Genomic DNA, 22,178 nt, shown 5'->3' with positions numbered 1-22,178 from the left:
GCCAGCACATCCCCGGTAGTGGGTTTGCAGGAGGCAGCTGATAGATGTTTCTCTCTCATCGATGTTTCTAACTCTATCTCTCTCCCTTCCTCTCTGTAAAAAATCGGGGTCAATGAGGACTTCCACATTATCTGTATTGCCTGATATTTATAACATGTACATATTCATATGTTATATGTAATATAAAAAATTCTACAAACATAGCAGAACTATGATAAAAATATCTAATACTAGCTACTGAATGTTTACCATGTGCCAGCACTGTCCTAAGATCAAACATCTATTAATTAATCCTCTCAGAAACCATAATCAATACTATTAAAATCTCTACTTAACAAGTGAGGAAACTGAGGCACATACACGATGGGGAAGTGGGAGAGCAGGGATTTGAATTCAGTTTGAATCTTAACCTAATCTCTTGACCAATATACTACTCTGCCATTGGTACTGTGATAAAAGTCATCACTGAAATGCTAAGAACTGTTCTAAATATTTTCAAGTGAGCTCATCCAATCTTCCAATTTATCCTATTAAGGAAACATTATCACTATTTGAATTTTGCAAATGAAGCAACTTGAGGTAATAGCTGTCCAAGATAAACACAACTAAAATGTGGCTGAGCCAGGTTTTAAACACAAGAACTCATGCACAAGAGCATTTGTGGCTATATAACACAATTCTGCCTCTGTTATACCTGCCATCTTTTAAAATGATGAAAAACAGGCCTTTTCTCATTTAAAGTCAGCTGTTATATTTCGAAGAAAAAAAAACCTGCCATTTTTGAAAGTGTTTGCTTCAATCTGCCAATTCACAGATGGTACTTTTACAAATAAGAAAACTTGATAAAACTCTTTTCCATATTTACCTGAACCACACCCATACAGGAATCCAAAAATATCGATCCTTTTGGCTCTTTGGAGATCTTTTCATCTTTGTAAAAATTCAAATTGTAGGATCCATCACCAAGTTGAGTCAGGTGGAAAAACCGTCTTTTAAATGACTGAAAGAAAAAATACATATAAAGCTATTGTTTCAAAATGAAAAGAATCACAATCTCTCTCAATAACTCACAATTCGACACATAAATTAAAACCAGTTCAGTTCTCCCCAAATCAAATCTAATTCTGGCCAATGCCCCCAGGGAACTGGGTGAGGTAAGACTCTCCTTCACATCCAGTAATCGCACCTGTAGATGTTAGAAGGTGGTTCACCTAGCATCGACAGGTCGTTTTTCTCACCCACAGGACGTGGGATTTTACATAACTGCCCAAAAGCAGTGCAGTGAATTCCGAAACAGGATGCAGCTCAGAGGGATGGAAACTTTCTCAAATCCCCAGGGTTTCTGCTCACACAGCGCAGAAACCATTCTCTGCCTCGTGACCCTGAGAGCTTTTCCAGCCTCAGGACTGAGACAGTCAGCATTTCCCCCGATTTGATTCCCTGTCTATCCTACACCCTCCCCACCTTCAGTGCTTCTTTTCTCTTTATTATTATCCTGTTCTTTCTCTGGCTCTATTTCTGTTCTGGATAGTTTTTTTTTTTTTTTTTTTTTTTTTTTTTTTTTTTTTTTTTTGTGTGTGTGTGTGTGTGTGTGTGTGTGTTTGTTTGTTTTTTTACTATGGTTTTACTTTCCTCTTTGCAACCTTCTCCCAATGTAACCATTTTCCCTTTAGTCCTCAATTTCTACTTCACTTGACTTTGTCACAGTAGATCTCCAAAAAAGTGCTTAGGTTTAGCTTCTCGGTGACGTATCAATTCTTAGAGGTATCAATTATCATTTTTGTAGTTCATACAGAAAAAAAGGCCTGTGTTAGCCATCCACCTTCATACCAGGCCAATGATCTCTTCACACTGGTGGTGAGAGGGTGACGGGTAAGTGGGTGGAAGGATCTGTACGAATGGGGGTCCATCTTACTAAACAAAGGGAGGCATCTTACTAACCAGACAACGTCACTTTTGTCAGGAAGAACAGCACGCTCACTCATCTTGAGCATTATTCCTAAGACCCACAGCAAAACACGTTTAATCAGAGGGGAAAGCAGGGCAATGGGCCTCCTTACCCTCATGGTCACACTTATTGCACTGTTCATGTTGCCTTTGTACAGCCAGCCATGCTTGGTGATCCCGCCCTTCTGAGAGCCGAGGGAGGCAGCATCCTGGGAGAGAAGGAAAACATTGCAGTCAATCTCTGTTATTTGCCGCGAGTCTGGTTAGTGGAAAAGCCATTCATTTGGTTGCCCTTTGCCCCTTTACTGGAGTAACCATCTGACACCAACACCTGCAAGTCACTCTAGAGTCCACTTAACAGGGAAAGAGAGGGACAAGCCTGCATTTCTGAAAACCCTTGTCCATGAAAAAGCAAAGCTGTTCCGCTACAGATTTTTATTTTTAAGGGTTTAATGAGCCACAGAAAGTACATACCATACTTGACCACTCAACTTCTAAGGTCTTGCCTGGTTTCATGAAAAAATGTTTTCAAATGACACTCCCTATGATTGAAGGACAAAAGCAAATTCCTGGAAAACTTCCCAGAGGCTTAGTTCAGGGGAAGGTGAATAAAGAAAGGAAGGAAGGGAGGAAGGGAATGTGAAGCAATAAAGAAAGGACAGGTAACGTGGTGGGGCAACCAAAAAAAAAAAAAAAAAAAAAAAAAAAAGGGAAACATAGGGAAGAATGCGACAGGGATAGAGGAATGGAGTTAGAAAAGTGAAAGGAAACAGCTAGAAAAGTAATGAAACAAGTTCTGACCCCAAGCTCTGAGATCTGAGTTTAAGGGGGTGGCTACTAAAAATATAGGCATATATTTGCATACATAATAAACAGGCCAGTGAAATATATACACAATCCAGCAAATCTTCCACCACACCCTTGCACACTCTTTAAGAGTGTTCCCTTATGGCTTCTTTCCCCCTTTAAGGCTGTGTGTGCTCAGTGCACACTTCAGTAGGTACTCTGGGAAGAGAAGGCCACACAGTGTCAGCTTGCCCAGCTCACGCCTCTTAAAACTAGTTTCTAATGAAGATCTTCATTTCTGTACAAGCAGACGACTGCATAAAGGCCCATTTTATACTGTGTTTTCGACCATCACAATATTAATATTGGTGGATTTACTGTTGTTATTATTAGCAATAATAGAAATAACTTATCTGTCTAGGATTTTACAGTTTGTTTTGTGTGTCCTAACATGCATTATTTTACTGGGTCCTCCTCTTACTATTAATCAGCACCACGTTTTTAACATCTTGCTTTTCATTTTGAATGACTACCTTCTCTTCTCAGAATTATTTTTTTTTAAAAAGCTGTTTCTAAAATAATTTGCTACCAAGGACATTGTTACAAGTTCATGAGGGGCTGGTGTTATTGGCTTATCTGACAATTTAAAAAGAAAAGAAAAGCTAAACTCACGATGAGGTACCCGATAGTGAGTAGGGGAGAAAGAGAAATACACCAACTTTAAGTAGGTTTCCCTTGCTCAGTGGACCTAGTCCCCTTCACATCATGCTGTCTTTGTACACTTCCCTAGCCATTATCATTTCTCCAACAGTAGGGGAAGTGGTTGTTAAAATCAGAGCTTCTGGGAACTATATGCTTCATTCAATGCAATCACTGGAAAACAGCAACTTAAAATGTACTGGCTACCAGTTTGTTAAGACATCCTGTTGAAAAACAACATAGCCCTGGCTGGTTTGGCTCAGTGGATGGAGTGTCAGCCTGTGGACTGAGGGGTCCCAGGTTCCATCTGATCCCCAGTGAGGGGCGTGCGGGAGGTAGCTGATGAGTGATTCTTTCTCATCATTGATGTTTCTATCTCTCTCTCTCCCTTCCTCTCTGAAATCAATTAAAATATATTTTAAAAAAGAAAAGAAAAACAACATAACCTTAAGGTCTAAGTAATCTTGATATCTTTTAACAGCGCAGCCAAATCTCATCAAGGCCTTTGAAAATGATCTCAGAACAAATAAACAGGGCCGGGAGAACATGCTACGTATGCTAAGTAGTCAAGTTGAAACAGAAACTTTATTTCAATCAATCAAACAACACATTTAGTAAAATTCTTCCCTGTTTCAAGAAACATTCCAATTGCTGCCTTGGCTAAATGTTGGTAATTTTCTAATTAATCTTCCAAGTCTGTAAAAGAAATCAATTTTAAAGTCTGTGAGTGATCATCCTACCTCATCTTTGTCAACCTCCTCATCAACTTCATAGACATGGACTGGAAGTTTATCCAACTTGGCCCCTTTGCTTTAAAAAGAAGAAAAGAGCTTGGATTATAATGACCTGGTCCCAGGAGAGATGCTACATTCTTCTCCCATCAGAGGAACCAGCATTTAACAAACCCAAAGCTAGTCCACTCAGATAAAGATAAAAAACCACCAATGCCATTGCTTTTCACAGTGGAGCTGAGAGAATTCCAAAAGCTATGCATAGCTTGTTAGGAGTTACACAGGTATTTTAAAATGGAAAAGCTATTAATAAATAAAGACTCGGTAGGCATTAACAACAAACACATGACAGTAACAATAGCGGCTAGCATTTATTAAACCATTATGTGTTAGGCACTGTGCTGGGGTACTTCAAGTGTTTTCTCCTTTAGTCCTTTTGATGGGACTGGTGTTAAGACCATTCACTGGGAATAGATGAGGAAACTGAGGCTTACAGAGAGCAGAGCAAATAGATGACTTAGGCAGAGACAGAAGAGAATCTATAGACCAAGTCACTGTTACAATCTTCCCTCTCATCCTCATCACAATCAGAAACTCCTGCTTATGCCAAAAAAGTGAAGTCTACCAGCAGTAAAACTGTTAGCCATGAGAAAAGTATGAATAAGACTATCAGTGAAGATAGGTTAATCTGATCAAATGGGAAGAATTTAAAAAATCCCCATGGGAGTACAGAGTGAACATAGAGTTAAGAAGCACACCCATCTGGATAACATAATGTGGAGGAGAGTGTTCTCGGCTGAGGTTTAAAAAAAAGGCATCTGGAAAGCTGGCTAAACACGCTTAAGGAGTGGCTGAACCACACAAATAGAAAAAAAACAAATAGCTAGATCCATCAAGAATAGTATAAGCAAATCAAACCCACAGATGCAACAAACACAAAGAAAAATGTATGAATAGGATCTCAAGTGAAATTTTCATTGGCGATGGTTACGTCTGAAATACAATCCATCATTATTTGCTTTCAATTTTCATACTGAATTATATTTAAATTTGCCAATTGCATCATTTACGGGTGCACCATTTTATAACAGACATCCTCTCAAGGTGCGACCTACCTATCTCTGGTTTACTTTAACCACCACTAATCTGTCTAAACGCACCTGCTTTTGGTGTATTTTAGAATGAGTTAATACTTTAAAGGAGGAAAAGAAATTTGTCTGGGGAAATGCTTGTTCTTTGATATACTTTTAATATAAAATTTATTCAGTAGAATTTTTTTTAATTTTCATTTATCCAATATAAAATAAAACAATATTTTTATGTTTCTTAAAATATTCTTTTTAAGATAAAACACATTGTAGCATATTTCAAAACCCTTACATTTTCTTTGTTTTTATTTCTCACTGAAAAAAATTCACCTGTTTGTGTTTTATCAGTGGTACCCTGAAAAGAACCACTGGAAGTAATTAAACAATCCATGTGTTTATTGCCACCTGCCAATCCCAGAGTACTGGGATTGAGTCCTGTTATCACATACCCTGTAAACAATATCTATCCCATATCACACAAACCAGCTAGAAATAGTTTCTCCAATTATGCTGATTGTTGGAAGGTACATACCTCCCGAAACATTTTAAGTACAAAGACTTTTTCCTAGGTGTATAAACCCTGCCTTGTGTGGTCTGCCCATTTACTTACTTGGGAAGCTGTCGAAACTCTCCTGAGTAATCTTCATATTTATAGTTCACGAGATGCCAGTCAGAGTTATAGGTTTTGATGCACTATGGGGAGTAGATTAAAAAAAAAAAAGAAGAAAGTATATGAGAAAAATAAAAATTCTTTCCCCTTAATGCTCTCATGCCTGAAATCCCATCATCAGAGGTTCCTGTGAAGTTTAAGAACCACTTAAACATACCCCTTGGGAGAGGGGTCACTTTAAGTGCAATCAGAGAGCAGATTTTAGAGGAGACAAACATCACTGCCTCTTGCTCCATTTACATAACAATGTACAGTTTCTGACTTAAAAGCATTTGGTTCTAAAAGAGAAGCTAGTTGTGTGGCCTCTACTAGAATATGAAAGTGAACAGAGAGGGTGAACCATAAGATACTTTCATGGTATTTACTAATATTACAACTGGCTTTATTAGTCCATGTGATATAATTTGTTCCCAGTTTTTTCTTCTATTTATAAGGACAGAGTGAGGTATTAGGAGGAAGGATTTCATTTCACAGTGGCACCATGACATCTCCGTGTGTATAGAATGCACAACATATGCAGCACTCTATTGACAAGGATTCTATCGGTGACACTAACCTCCAGAGGCTGAACACCTCCTGAAAGCCAGACTCAACAGGCCAGCGTGGTGTCTTCCATTCATCTACACAGGAGGATCCACTGAGTACCACATACAGTCTTAAGATTATAAGATCTTCCAGATCTTCCAATACGAATAAGTCAAAATCAACAGGTGAAGTCTTTGATTTAGTTACCATCAGCTTAGCCCAAATAATTTTTCTGTATGATCAGCTCTTGACTACATGTATGTAGGCTTCAGTATGGCAAAAAATAAGTGAAAACATAGGTAGATAAATGCATGTTTGAATTACCAAGTTGATTTGATGCTGGTTTTAATAAACACGAACAAAGTCTCTTTTCTGCTTACTTCTCCTCATTGTTTAATTGTGAACCTCTTTATCTATTTCTTAGACTATTTCTAAGGCCGTTAGAGGCAAATTCTCCTTCACCCCAAAATCATGAAAATAATTGCAGCAACAACAGAGAGTGCTTCTCCTGTGCCATGCTCTCTATAAGCACTTCACCGTAAAGGTTGTAAAGAGAAGGTAGTGTAAGCTTTGCTGTCATTGAGGCAAGTTAATTAGGAGGTGGAATAAATAGCAGAGAAGGGTTAAGCAGAGAGTTAGATGTGCGAGCTAAGCAACTTTTCAATTTCTCTGCTCTGTACTTACAAATGTCTTTAAATACTATTTTATTCTTGTAAATGCTTTCGAAAAATTTTCAAAGCATTTTGACCTTTAGAATATCAGATACCCACACTCAAAATTACATTCTCAAACCTGTATGATTTCAGAATTATCCTAAGATTTGGATTTTCCCACTACTGTCCGTAGGTCCATTATCACTAAGTCAAGTCTGACTGTGTATTATACAGTCTCGTGGGCGAGCCTTTATTCTCTTTGTTCTGGAAGCCAAATCAGGGACAGCAGCAGCACTCAAGGCCATGTTGGTTTTGCATAGAGCAGGGCTACTACAGTTGTGCCACCAAAGTCTCTTGCAGGTCATTACAACCATTGTGAAGTATAAAATGCACCTGCCCAATGAAAACATAAGCACAGACATACATGATCCTGCGCACTCATGAACGGAATGCCTGATTGCCCAAATTTTTAATACCTTAGATAAAACTAGTAAGAAACACAATTATAATATTTAAACTTGCTCAATTACAAGGAATTGCAAAAAGCACAGATAGCCAGGTTAAGTAGCCAGAGGTTCCATTCATTTACTAAGCCATTGTTGATTGCCCACACAGCGGGCATCTACTAAATTCCAAGGTAGAAACAGAATAAGGCAAGCAACACCCATCCCTCTGGGACATGGAAAGTCTAGGAGACAATGGGTTCAATCAGAAATCAGTATCCACAGAACCATATCTCTAAAAGCATAGGGATCTGATTTCATGGCTGACCTTTCAAACTTGTGAAATTCAATAATATTTTGAAGTTATCCTGCAGGTCTTTTGAAGTTGTTTTTTTTTTTTTAAAGCCATTAGGTCATTCTCCTCGGGACCAGAGGATGGAGAGGAAGTGCTGTTGCACTCCACCCTAGGGAAGGCTCTCCAGAGGGCTTAGCTATGTTGGCTCGCACAGCAGAGAATGGAGCCGCTATTGCTCAACCTGCAGCGATTAAAGAACTTAATGGAGAGCTGCCCTTCAAAAACCATATTTTTTGAGCAATTGGGAAAATTGAATTAGGAATTAATAATTTTGCTGCATGTTTTAAAGACAGGAGTCAACAAACTATTCCTGCAAATGGCCAGATCGTAAACATTTCCAGCTATGAGGGACATACTGTCTCTGTTGCAACCACTCAACTCTGAGCTGTGATACAAAAGCAGCCAAAGGCAATAGGTAAACAAATGGGTGTGGCTGTGCTACAACAAAACTTTATTTATAAAACCGGCTGCAGACCAGGGTTTGCCTGTAGGTCACAATTTGCCTACATCCTGTTTTAAAATAAACATTTACGATCATATAAACATATCTGGTTGTATGTGTCTAGAGTTAATTTTACTAATATAATAATAGCAAAGGAGGCAAGATAAAGTTACCTTTTCAGAAGGATGAGAGAAAACACTTTAAAATTTAAAATACATATTGAATTTTTTTTTTTTAAATCTCCATGGAAACGAAATCGTGTTATTTTAATTGGTCTTCACTTATAAAAGCATATTTTCCTTAGAGTGGGCAGATTTATCAATAGACTTATTTATCATCTAGAAAATGAGGATAAAAACGGCCCCTGCTTCTTTCCGGATCAGGGACCAATGGCCACTCCAGGAGCCCTTGTGCTCTCCCAGGAAAGCAGGGGCCCATCCAGAGAACCCCGAACCCCCAGGTACTTAAATGAAGGAACACTTCAAGAAACAAAATTAAAACACCTAATTAGCTCATCCTACCCAAAAGCACCTGGAGGAAGAAACAAACACCCAAGGTGTGTGGGGGGAGTGGGGGAAGCAATCTAAATGTAATCACTTCTTTCCTCCTCATGATGATCATTATTTGTCTGTTCAAACAAAAGTAACAGTGACCACACATTGATCAGGGATCGGCAGGCTCAGCTCATTTTCACCTGCCACTTTATAAACATTGAAATTGAACTGGTCTTGATGGTAAGTTCCAGGTATAAATATGTACTAGTGTAAATGATTACATAAATGTGTGTGCTGAGTGTCCATTAAATATCCATGACGAGGCCTCTGACATTACACCCAGAGGTTTTTATTTCATAAGCTCCTGCAGAATTCATGTTTTGTTGTTGGCATTCCTGTTTTGGATTCTGAAAACCTCATGTTATCCTCTGGTTTTAACTTCCATTATAAAAAAATATAATTACTTCTCTGACACTGCCTTGAAAACATCATTAAAATTTAAAGAAAAGGAGGTGGAGGGCAGGGGACAAGTCTTAGGGGGGAAATGACTAAAATAACGTAGTATATGAACGTGGAAGAAACACATTACCTCTGTAACAAATAAGCTCTGAGCCTCCTCCTGTGCGTGGGCAGGAACCGTGGAGCATCTGTAGCGACCCTGGCGTCTCAGGATGGCAGTCTGCGAAGGAAAGCACCGGGCAAGAGCTTGGTGAGGTGCAAAAGGGAGGGCAGCCCCCAGGCGGCAGGGCCTGGCATGGACATTCACCTCAGTCTCTACCATCTCCTCCTCAGGTCACACAGCAGAGCCCACCTGACACCCTCCCGTTCAAAAGTCGTGCAGGGCAATGACCCCAGCTTCTTTCTGGATCAGGGACCAGTGGCCACTCCCAGGAGTCCTCTGCTCCCCGAAGGAAGGCAGAGGCCCATTCAGAGAGTCCCTAACCCCCCAGGTTCTTGATCTGGTCCCATTACCCTGCTTTTTACTTGCCCCAATTGTCTTTCTTTATTGTAGTTAAATAGATCTGACATAAAATTTACAATCTCAACCATTTTCAATTGTATAGTCCCGTGCCATTGTACATTTACACTGCAACCATCACCACTACCCATCTCTGAACTACCCTTTGTGTCTGGGTTCTCTGCCACATCTCCAGTGCTTAAGAGCAAGGTAACCAGAGAGGTCGAAGGCCCTTAATCAGTATTTACTGACTGAATCTATGAATTGTGAATTCTACCTCCCCTCCTATGAACCTTAGAACTATTCTTGTTTCATGAGGCTTAAATGCTTATTTTAAATAACAAAATGCCTCAAGACTCTAGGCAGATGCACATCTATTCCAATTAACAGTTTGGGCGGGATAGTAATGTCAGTACAGGAAACAGGACCTCAGACTTCAGAAAGATTCCTCTCCCACGGACTACAATCCTTTGAACTATTAACAGATCATAAAACAGCATACATGAAACATTTTGCTAACAGAATCTACCCTGTTGATCTTTCTGGCTAATTACTAAGCTGGGGTCTCCCAGCATCTATCCAGGCTGTTTCTCTTCTTCCTTTGATAAGAATCAGCTTTGGGTCAAATTTGTGATCCCTCCCCAATCTGTAGAGGTGGAGAAACCCAGGACATATATTTTATGTATAACTTAATTTTATTTCCTGTCCACATTTTCTCTGTGTTGTGTTTGATTCACTTATATACATTCTTTTATTGCACTGTGCTCATCTTTGAAATTAATCTTAGTTCTTGTTTTTTTAGAATAAGGATCCCTTAATTCTATAGGAAGGAAAGGACGAAACTCTATTCTCCACCAAAGTCCTTCACAGGTGAATTATTCATTCATTCAGCCTCCAAGAGGGTTTGTAAGATCCTGGGTGTCTTGGTTTCTTTGCAAATACCTCAAACAAAGAAAGCAAGACACTCGGGGTCTTCTCATTACTCACCTGTTCACATGAAATGCCATAAAGATATGTGACTAAGCTTTGCAGAGGACAATCTATTCAAAAAGCTTCAGCATAACACATACATTATAAGAGACTGTCAAAACTGTTAAGAATCAAGTAAATATTAGTAAAGGGGAATTGCTAAAGAAATTGTGTATGTTTTATTTTCAGATTCTATTTATTTTTTATATTTTCCCTTATCTTTTATTTTTTTAAATCTTTATTGCTGAAAGTATTATATATGTCCTCTTTTTCCTCCATCGACTTCTTGTGTTTGTGTAAGCTTCTTAATATCCTCACTTATTGTGTCCTTATCTTGATTATTTGGGTCTATCAAGATTTTATAAACTAATGATTAAACTTTCAAAAATGTTCAGGAAATGGCTCAGGCTAAGAAACGGGACTATTAGGGTCATTTCCAGCCCATTTCCCATCACAAGACTAAGAAGAGAGAAAATGTATTACAAAATTTTCCCAGTGAATTGCCAACTCAAGAAACTTTAATTATGTAATATTTTTCTAAGCACCCCTTTAAGAGAAAAATAATAGGAAATGAGTCTTTTTTATTCTCATGGACCAAAGTACCATTATGCTCTCAATTTAAAAAGAAAGCAAAAATCATTAGACTTGACCTTTACCAAATAATTAAAGCAATAATTCACATGTTTATTGCCACCCACTGATACTAGATTTGACTCCATTTCTGATGAAGTCCTATCTATGATTCTCGTAGTTCTTTTTGTATATCTGTTTTAGATCCTCTTTTTTAGATGCTTCACCATCCTTCCCTATATGTTCATGCTGTTCCTTACATCAAAAGGTGGAGACCATTTCCTCTTCCCTTGAATCTGGGCTGTTTAATACCGATAAAATGAGGTAGAAGTGACCTTGCGCCAGTTCCAAACCTAGCCTTTAGGAGAACTGGCAGCCCCTGATTCTTCATTTTTGACAGACAACAAGCATATTAAAAGATCCACCAGCTTGAGATCACCATGCTGTGAACAAGTTCAAGCTAGTTATATGGAGAGGCCGTATAAGGAAAGATGCCCCACCAGCCTCCAGCTGGTTCCAGCCATTCTGGTTGAGGTATCTCAATGTGAGTGAAGAGGGCATCTTGGATATCCCAGCCCACATAGACTCTAAATAAAGCAGAACTACCCAGCTTAGCCTTAGCCTCAATTTCTGAATTTTGAGAAATAATAAATTATTGTCTTTCTAGATTTTGGGGTAATTTGTTATTCAGCAATAGATAACTATAACAAGACTGTAAGACGCTAGGAACATCCCCTAATTAAAGTATTGGAGAATATTGCCATTTTCATGGAAATGTCTTTCAAATGCTAATCACACTATAGGTTAGGACAGAAGCATGGAGGGGATACACTAAGCTGCAATCTGGTTTCCATACTCACCCTCTATTCAGTCAGTGTCCTAAGAGGGGGCAAATAAGAAAAAAATGTCTGCTAGACCTAGAGAATCAACTATAGTGGCTTCTCTTCCTAAAGAACAGTCTACTGATCACTTAAGGCTCAGTATAAATATCACTCCATCCATCCATCCATCCATCCATCCATCCATCCGTCCGTCCGTCCATCCATCCCTCTCTCCCTTCTTCCTCTTCCCCCTTCCTCCTTCTACTGGATCCCTACTTTTTCCAACAGACAATGAACTAGCATTGGAGATACCACATTAAATAAAATGCAGTTCTTACAGAGTTTACAGTCTGATGGCAGAGGAAGATGAGGAAATAAATTATTAGAGTGTGATAAATACTGCAGGAGGGTATGAGAGAAAAGAGCACAGACACACAGGCTGGTAAGAGAGGAAAGAGTGGGGAGTCTAAATTTGACACAGAGGAGAAGAGGAAATCAAGAAGATGTGTACTGCCTGGCCAGTATGGCTCAATGGTTGAGCATTAGCCCATGAACCAGGAGGTTACAGTTCAACTCTGGGTCAGGACACATGCCCAGGTTGCAGGCTCAATTCCCAGTAGGGGACAATCAGGTGGCAGCCGATGTATGTTTCTCATTGATGTTTCTATCTCTATAACCCTCTTTCCTCCTCTCTCTAAATCAGTAAAATACATTTTTTAAAAGATGTGTCCTGAGGCAAAGATGCTTAAGCTAAATTGTACTTGTGCTGCATATACTTGAAACTTAGAGAGAAGCTTACCCTTAGAAAGTTAAAAGGACAAAATCAAGACATAATAAATGTGGTTAGCTCTTTGCTCACACACAAAGGAAACAAACCCATTAAATCCTAGAACTGAAAAATACATTCTATGTCAAAGGAAAAACTTCCTAGAACTCTAAGTTTGAATTAAACAACACTGAAACCCTACCAACCCACAGGCTAGTCAGTGGTTTTAATTCATCTGGGGAAAGAATGAGCCAACAGAAAGAAACAGCTTGCATGACCAGAGCACTTTTCTCAGTATCTTTAAGAGAAAAGGCTGGAATCCATCAGGCAGGGACCCACCGGGTGGCTACAGGACTTGGCACCATCGAGAAGTCACCGTGTGATACCACCAGCTGCCAAGGTCTTCCACTCACTGCCTTGGCTCTAAGTCTAGCCTCAACAATCCACTTGTTTATAATGTGATCCCCATTTAGATTTTGCTAGTTAGAGAGAATGCACAGCCAATGAATACATCCTGATTTGCTTATTAATTCCAGTTCTGAATACACATTTTTAAATGGTATTCTGGTTTATTATCTTGAGGGCTTGGTTACTACAAGTGAATTCATCCGAGCCCAAATAATTCTGGTTATACTGTCCAAACCCAGTCTTTGGACTTGCAAAGTAAAAATCTGACCCTAGACCATGATGGCCTGTCTGATAGCTCATCAACTCGGATTCCATTATACAGAAGTCTCTTGCAGACACATCTTTTTTTTTTCCTTCCCCCCCTCCCCCCCATCAGACTGTGAATTCCTCTGAGGGCAGGAGATGCATCTTTCTATTTGTATTTCTGTGCCAAGTACTTAATAAATGAATGAATAAAATAGACAGTGGAGAAAGAAATAGAAACCTACATCCATTACTTGCATATGTTTTTTTTTTTCTATTACTATAAAAGTTCTCTTATCTATTATGAAAATTGGCAAGGGATGTCTATAGCTGAAGTGAATTCTCTTTTAATTTCTCCATAAATTTTTATGTATTAAAAGTTACATTCAGGTAATAGTCAACTGTATTCCAAATCAATTCATTTTAAGTTTCTGTAGTTTTATTTATCAGGTTTATAACAATTCAAATCAATACCAAGATATACTCTATGAGTATTAAAGCCCTTCTTAAAAAAATTAGCTTAATTTTCTTTTTAATTGTTATGGTATTCTTTTTTTTTTACTTTTATATCAGTTAAAATCATATTCTTGCTAAAAGATGGGTCTATGTCCACTTTAGATAAGTCAGTATCAAGTTTGGACATCCAAAGACTATCAGTCCTATTTTTATGTTTGGAAAGATACAATTTCCATCCTACTAAGAAAGCTTAGTAGCTTCTGACTAAGTAACTTTCTACTTTTGCAAGTGGAAGGGAAAAAATATTTTACATTATGAAGTGTGATAAGACCTGAAAATTAAATCTAAACATAGACATACAACAATTAGGATATAAATCTCACGGCACAAAACAATTTAAAATTAAAAACCCTCTTCTAACTACTATAATTATCTAAAAAAAATCATCTATATTAGGTCAGTACCATTACTTAGGTTAAACACTGTTGGTCTTTGACACATAGAAATCCTTAATTATCGTGACCAAGTATGGGCGGGAGTTTTATGAGGAATTCCACAAAATTATAGGAGTAATTGAACTGCTAAAGAAGAGAAAGCAAGGGGTGAAGTCTTCCCCCAAAGACCTTATATAATGATGTACAAACACTGAGAACCCCAAGTAAATCTCTATAGGACTTTCCCCCCCAATGGAATGAGGTAAAGAAGTACAGAGTTGTCCCTATCTTCCCTCTCCCCACTGGAATATGAAAAGTAAAATTTAATGGTGATCTGAAAATCTAATTTGGAATAACAAATTTCAAATAGATGTTTTATTTTAAAAACTTTTATTTTCTCTTGGTTCAAATGACTGGAAATAATTCGATTATCTATGAGCCACATCCGGATGCTTACCCCCGGGAGTCAGAGCCATGGACCATCTAAAGCAGGGGTCTTCAAACTACGGCCCGCGGGCCACATGCGGCCCGCAGAGGAGTCTGATCCGGCCCGCCAGGTTTTTTGGGCAGTGAGCGCAGCCGAGGTGTTACAGTAGGAATTAGTAGTTCATATAGTCCGGCCCTCCAGCTCTCTGAGGGACCGTGATCTGGCCCCCACTTTAAAAAGTTTGAGGACCCCTGCTCTAAAGGGAAAGTACAGAGGTATCAGGTCTCCGCACCTGGGCCCTCCTGGCATTTCCCACCCCTCTTCTTCATCACCCATTTCTCTTCCCTCATGGCCTGCTTCAACTTGGAATCCTTCTCTACTATCAAAATTCCTGACCCTAACCTGGTCAAGGCTCTGTCTTCCTTCATCAGTGCTAGCCAACACACTATTGACCCCACTGATACAGAACAGCTACGTGAAGCACGTAATTTAATTAAGCTTCCTATGGAAGAATTTGAGAAGTATTGGAAAGCAGTTTGGATTCAGAGCCAGGAAACCTGAGTTTTCATCTGAGCTCTGCCACTAATTAACTGTGTGATCTTGGGGGAAAGTTTTAACTTTCCACATCCATAAAATAAAGGGGTCTTCAGGATTTCCAGGTTTCCTTTGTGGTTGAGAAATTCCACAGTTCTGTGAACATGGAATTCTAAGTCTGTCTCACACAAATGGTTTATGTTAGTGCTGTGCATTGCTACCAGAACATGAAAGACATCCAGGAAAAAAAAAAAAAAGTAATACTGTAAAAGCTGATTTATAGTCCCCATTTATTTTGTTTAATAAAGGGAATTGTCAGATTAAAAGGAGGGAAGATTCACTATGTAGACGCAAATAAATAGAGACATGAGTGTTAACAAAGACATGCTTTTTTTATTTCATCATTTCTTTATTTTTCTAACCCTTGAAACCCATATGGCACTGGATTTTTTTTATCATTTTACCATAGGCATGAAACTATAACAAAACAGCCTTCTTAATTCCTGGTGAGAAGTATGCATATCCACTGGGTATTTAAAATATCTCACTGTATAGGGTTTTGATTAAGAGACTGAAACAATGACCTTCCCTTCTCCTGGGACCACATGAACAACGAGCTAAAGACAATATTCCAGAGAAGTGGGTGGGCTGCAACCTAAGCCAGCTGTGTGGATCCACCACAGACTGTCCCCCCCCTCCCCTGTTCAAAGGAGCACAGCGCTGGGAGTGTCCTGCCTCAGACAGAAAACAAACACCGCGGGGCAGCCCAGAAGGAGTGCAGGCTTTGAGACAGGAAGAGATGGCTTCTAGTGTCCTACACAGAACAGCTGAGTTGGATGAAGGAAGAGGGTCCTCTTCTAACTGGCCAATGGCCACATGGCTGCAGAACAGACAGAGTGAAGGGAAATGTCCTGGGTAACCTGCTGTCTTACCTCTAAGGTGCAGATGGCCTGAAGTCAGAGAAGAAGGCTCAAGAGCCATTCTGCTGACCCGCTGGACAGAGAAGCCCACGGATCTCAGAGCCTGGTCAACCCCAATTTTCTCTTTGGCTCACAAATAGACTATCTTCCCTTAGCAGTCAACCCCTCCTGTTTGTAATTCCATATAAAGCATCGGTACTAGTGTTTATTTTTGTGTCTATTTAATAACATTATCCCTTCAAACCTTTGAGAGCTCGATGCAATCATCTGCCAGGAGAAGGGCATCCTTCCAACGGGGGAAGGAGGGGCCAGAGCTCACTGCCCTGTGGGAAGAGGATGCTGGAAATGAGAGCCCCGGTGGGGTGGGTACCACTGAGAGCTCTCTGGGCAGCTTCCCTCAGGCCTGGCCCATCTCCCTCACTAGAGATTAAGCTCTGAGTTGAATTTTTACTGGGCCAAGTGGGCCAAGTGGATAGTGTCATCTTCAATGCTCTAAAGTTACCTCGGATTTTCAACTGCTCCCTGTTAGAGAGATGGCTCCCAACGCCTCCTTCCTTTTGTCTCTAGATCTGAGCCAAACCACAGGTGCCTCCCTTGTCTGTGGAAGTTAGGTCCCTTTGATGTCTGCGGACACACTCCCGGCTGGGTTTGCCTGTATGTTAAACATTTTGTAGCCGGGGCCATATTAAACAGGACTGCGATTTACTGAGCACTGCAGTAAGGAAGCCTTCCCAACTCTCTGGCAGAGGCCTTGTCTCAGAGCAGACGCCTGGCTTTGCAGAGGGCGCAGTCCCACGCGCGGCTGGGAACTGCAGTCCACACAGGGCGTGCCCCACGGCTCACTGCCAGATCACGTCTTGGCAGCCGACAACATGTCCTATGAAGATCAGACACTTCCATTTTCAGGGAAACAGTTTCCTGAGAATTTTAAATGTTTAATCCACTAATAATTAAGAACATGGGCAAAGCATGGGACAAGGGAAGGGTCTAGAGCTGGAGAAAGAATTCTATTTGGGTTTCTGAGGGATCTAACAAAAACAAAAAAACTCCCGAGGAACTAATTAAAACCATACAAGGGCTGAGCCTTGACTACGTGCAGGGAAATGGACATCTCTCTGGTTCTAACAGCTCCTCTTCACTAGCTCCTGCACGGTCCCGAAGCTTCCATCTGTAACTGCCTTTCTCCATTCATTCAAGTGTCACTCTGTGAGGTCAATGCCTCTCTCTGCTCGACATCCCTGTGACAACGCACAGAAGGAGGGTGCTCTTGTATGAATCTCAGTGCAGCACCCTCCCTGATTGGTATGCCTGCCTTCCTTCTATCATCCTTCTTATCCATTCCCTGCACAGCTGCCAGTCAGCTTTCTAAAACTCTGATATGGTAGCATCACGCCTCAGACGAAAAGCTTTCAATGACTCTCACTGCCACCAGAACCAAGTCCAAACTCCTCAATATGACCTAAGCCCTTCCTAGATCAGCTGTAGTGACGTTTTTCTGACTCTTCCCTGCCCTTCTCCACCCCTCCAGCACACAGGTCCTTCTGACTCCCCCATCCAACACGGGGTCCTTCTGGCTCCCTGATGCACCGACCCCACTGCCCAGCTGCAGAGCTGTTCATACCAACCTCAGGACTCCTGCAGCCACTGCCCTCAGTGAGCATGTGTGTCATTCTGCTGAAATTACTCAAAAACCTTCCTGTATCTCCTATTAGACTTGAGAATCTCCGACCCTACTATTCACCTTTGCTCCTCCAACACCCAGCACCACATCTGGCACCACCTAAGTATTTGCTGAGTGAATGGACAGATTTTTCTAATGGAGAGTATTATATTTAGTTATGAGATTCCCTTAAAGTTCCATATTAGACAGGGTTTCAGCAACTGGTGAGACATCACAGAGCTTCTGCATAATGCCCTGTTTCCTAAAATACCATGTACATTTAAAAATTTCAGTAGACCTTTAGAGGTCATAAAAAATTTATTCTTGCTACCTTTTCAAACCCACCACTTATACATTATAATTGCCTGTTCAAATGCAGTAAACCATATCTAAAGAAGTTCAATGTTCAGAACCCTGAATGAGCAGACTCATCCTTTCAAAAGAGATTATTTTTTGGCTTATGTTAGATTTGATGTTACAAAGAAGCTTGTTTATAATCTCTTCAGAAATACCACTGCACAAATGGGGAGGATGTGTTTGAGGGGGGTGTGGTATCCAGAAAGCCAGGAGTGGCCTTTTGGTCATTCGGGGGACAAGTGGCAGGCCCAGCTCCCTGACTAATAAGGGTCTCAGCCTGTTCCAAATGACATGGCTTTGCAATTAAAACTGCTATCCTCAAAAATAAAACTATATTACCTAGTCCAGGGAAGAAGGCTACAATAGGAACCTTAGCCCCTCAGCTCCCTCCCAACTGGAGGACATCAGCCAGGTACACAAAGAGCTTTCCTCAACGGTCAGATCTCATTGGATTCTCATCCATCTGTGAGAATCCAAATTTTAGGGAAAACGTTGTCTCTGAATTACCAATTAAGAAAAGTGACTTTTAGGAGAGTTTATTGCTAATCCAAATACCCAGATTAGTAACCGACAGACCTGGGGCTAACATTAGGGTCACATACTTAAGCCTTGGATCTTGCCATTGACCCTACCACCCAGAGCATCTACCATCCCTTGGAGTCATCTGCATTCCACTCAGTAACATAACCTTGAGGGAGGTATGAGCAAGCATAGTTTCTTCGGTTTTCTAGTTGTCGGTGTATGGTGCTGTGTGTCTACCTTTAGAACGCAATTCTAGCTGCTAAAAAGACCATACCTTTGTGTGAAAGCCTAGCATAGTGAAAATGCTTCTCGTTAAACCACGCCCACTATTCACATATTGCAATATGCATACCAATGAACTTTCCCTTCAGAAGGCACACTCCCCCACGTGCCCCTCATTCACCTGTCAGGTTTCACTAGTGCATCCAGCAGCATTTCACTCAAATCCCATGCGTTTACCAGCACACCGCCACGCTGGTCTTGTTCAGAGCAGCACTGCGGCTTCTGGGATGCCATCCAAACTCTTATTTTACTAGTGAAACACCATGGAGCAGAGGAAATGCTTTGCAGATAAAATGCTAAGCAGATGGGGAAGACCTGATTCGAGGGCTTCTGACATCAGGGGACCTTGCTGAACTTCATCTGACCCCTCTGGATTTCATGCACACATTCAAGGTGCTGCTGACACAGGCTGCTCAAACCCAAACAGGACACATTTGGCAGTGGCCAGTGTGTGTGTGTGTGAGGAAATAAAATCTAAACACATATTTTTATAGTGTTTAGATTTTATTTCCTCCAGGCAACCCTGGAGGAAAAAGGCTGAGGTTCGGACACAGCGGGACCCTTGCAGGTTGTGGGACAAACCATAAAGATTTTGTACCTGGTAATATGTTAAATGGCATCTTGGTGCTGAGACCAAAACCTAGATTATCTTTTTCTTTAAAGACTTCTGTTTTTTGTTTTTGCATGCATACATATTGTGTTTCCTTCACTTCTACTCCCCTGATCTGCCACCCTGATCTATGCTCTCACAACCTCAAAGGCAGCTGGTGCCAAGTTCCAAAACATCCATTTCTTCCGTACATATTTAGTGCCTACCATGGATAAAACCCTCTTGTAGGAACGCTAGCAAATGCAGAGGTGAATTTTCAAAAAATGGTGGTTTGTAATAAAAACCCAATAATTATAGTTTGCTACTTTCATAGAGATTTTATTTTCTATTTGGGGAGAAAATAAAGTCTTATAGTTACAAATAAGATATAATAAAGAACAATATTCAATGATTGCTTTAGATACAGTATAAATACATCTCCGCCTGCTTAAGCTATCTCTGTCATAAGATATCATCTTGGTTTAATTCTTCCTCTATCTATGTGGCATTCACATGAATGAACAATAAACATGTAAGTAAGTATGTTAGAAGTGGATAGGCAATACAGTGAGAAAATTAAAACCGAGCAAGGTAAAGAGGCCAAGAATGCCTAAGGTGGTTAGAGGGGATGGCAGTGGCAAAGGGCCTCACTGAGAAGGTAAGATCTGGGAAAAGGTTTGCAGGAGGTGAGGGATAGCCAGGTAAAGAATATACCAGACAGAGGGAACAGCCCTGAGGCAGGAGTGACATAGGAGCCCCTTCTCTCTCCATGGGGCACAGTGTGGCTACAAGTGAGAGTGGGAAGAGGAGTGGGAGCCAGTCAGAGAGGCAGTGGGTAGACACGGACCCTTCAGGCCATGGTAGGGCCTTCACTAAGGGACTCTAAACACAGGGGCGATGTCATATGACCTGCCTTTTAAACTTCTTAAACAATCACTCCAGCTACTCCGTTAGGATAGGCTGAAGGGAGCAAGGACAGGATCCAGAAGACTTGATAGGTGGCTCTTGCATTAACCAAAGCAAGAAAGGGTAAGAGCTGTGGCCCTGGTCACAGAAGAAGAAATGCTATCTGATGGCTTATTGCTACCCCCTCCCATCCCTTTTTTTTTTTAATGAAGATTTTTACAAATATGTTTTTATTGATTTTAAGGGAGAGGGATAGAGAGATAGAAACCTCGATGAGAGAGAAACATCATTTATCAGCTGCCTCCTGTACGCTCCCTACTGGGAATGGAGCCCACAACCCAGGTATGTGCCCTGATCAGGAACCAACCCCTGACCTCTTGGTTCCTGGGTGGATGCTCAATAGCTGAGCCTCACCACCCGGGCTCCTCCCCATCCTTCACCCCATAGCCTGCTTTCCAAACCTCCTAACTCTTCCCAAGACTGCACCTCACCTGGGCCAACCTGAGCCCAATTCACCTCTAAATTTCTCAATATCCAGTCCTCTCTTTGCAGCTCAGAGATAGAACTCTCTCTCCTTCCTGAATTCTTCCCCCCAAAGTCCCCATTGCTAAAGCTCCTTGCCTCAAAAGACATCCCCATAATATCTTGCATCTTCAATCTCTTCTTCGTGCCTGGACTTCCTCCTTCGCCCATTCTCGAGTCTCCCCAATCTTGATAAAAACCTCGTTATATGAGCCAAATGATTCCTTCTCTCTCCTACTATTTAATACCAATCTCTGTGCTGAACCCACACACTTCTTCAGCCCTGGCTAGAAAACATCTTCACTGGCAAAGACAGTTACCGACTCTAATGACCCGTCTCTCCTACCTCATCAGCCAGGAGTGTGTGACCGCTGCTCAGTCTGCCTACCCTTCCTTTAACTCTTAGGCTCTACAGCAGCAGTTCTTAACCTGTGGGCTAGCAGAGTCACCTGAGACCATGGTCGGCAAACTGTGGCTCTTTGGCCCCTTGAATGTGGCTCTTCCACAAAATACCATGGCCTAGGCAAGCCTATTTTGAAGAAGTGGCATTAGAAGAAGTTTAACTTCTAAAAATTTGGCTCTCAAAAGAAATTTCAATCGTTGTACTGTTGATATTTGGCTCTGTTGACTAATGAGTTTGCCGACCACTGGCCTAAGACCATTGGAAAACACTGATATTTGCATTACGATTCATTAACAGTAGCAAAATTAGTTATGAAGTAGCAACAAAAATAATTTTATGGTTGGAGGTCACCACAACATGAAGAACTGTATTAAAGGGTCAGGGCATTAAAAAGATTGAGAACCACTGCTCTAGCTGCTCTTGCTGCCTTCCAAAACACCAAGTTTCCTGGTTCTGTTCTTACTTCCTATTTCTGCTTCCCACCTCCCTTCTTCCCAGTGAAGGTACACCCCAAGATGGGGGCACCATAAGCACTCATATGAGCCCCACATGCTCAACTCCTGGGACTACTCTAGTAGCATTTCTGTGGCGAAGCCTG

The 22,178-nt window shown here is 40.8% G+C and overlaps 1 protein-coding gene across 28 annotated transcripts in view; it reads right to left on the bottom strand.

Annotated features, from left to right (window-relative positions):
• Positions 1-22,178, bottom strand: part of DOCK9 (dedicator of cytokinesis 9) — a 248,544-nt gene that overhangs the window by 101,603 nt on the left and 124,763 nt on the right. For all 28 annotated transcript variants that reach the window (XM_084880234.1, XM_084880236.1, XM_084880241.1 and 25 more), the window contains exons 3-7: positions 9,423-9,512; positions 5,862-5,944; positions 4,173-4,242; positions 2,061-2,156; positions 866-1,000 (exon numbers count right to left, since the gene is read on the bottom strand). In XM_084880234.1, coding sequence (XP_084736360.1) covers positions 866-1,000; positions 2,061-2,156; positions 4,173-4,242; positions 5,862-5,944; positions 9,423-9,512 — 474 coding nt within the window. The remainder of the gene's footprint in view (positions 1-865; positions 1,001-2,060; positions 2,157-4,172; positions 4,243-5,861; positions 5,945-9,422; positions 9,513-22,178) is intronic.

The sequence above is a fragment of the Pipistrellus hanaki genome (genome assembly GCF_964339955.1).
Source record: "Pipistrellus hanaki genome assembly, chromosome: 3".
In the NCBI taxonomy this organism is placed as follows: Eukaryota; Metazoa; Chordata; class Mammalia; order Chiroptera; family Vespertilionidae; genus Pipistrellus; species Pipistrellus hanaki.
This window is presented reverse-complemented; position numbering and strand designations above follow the sequence as displayed.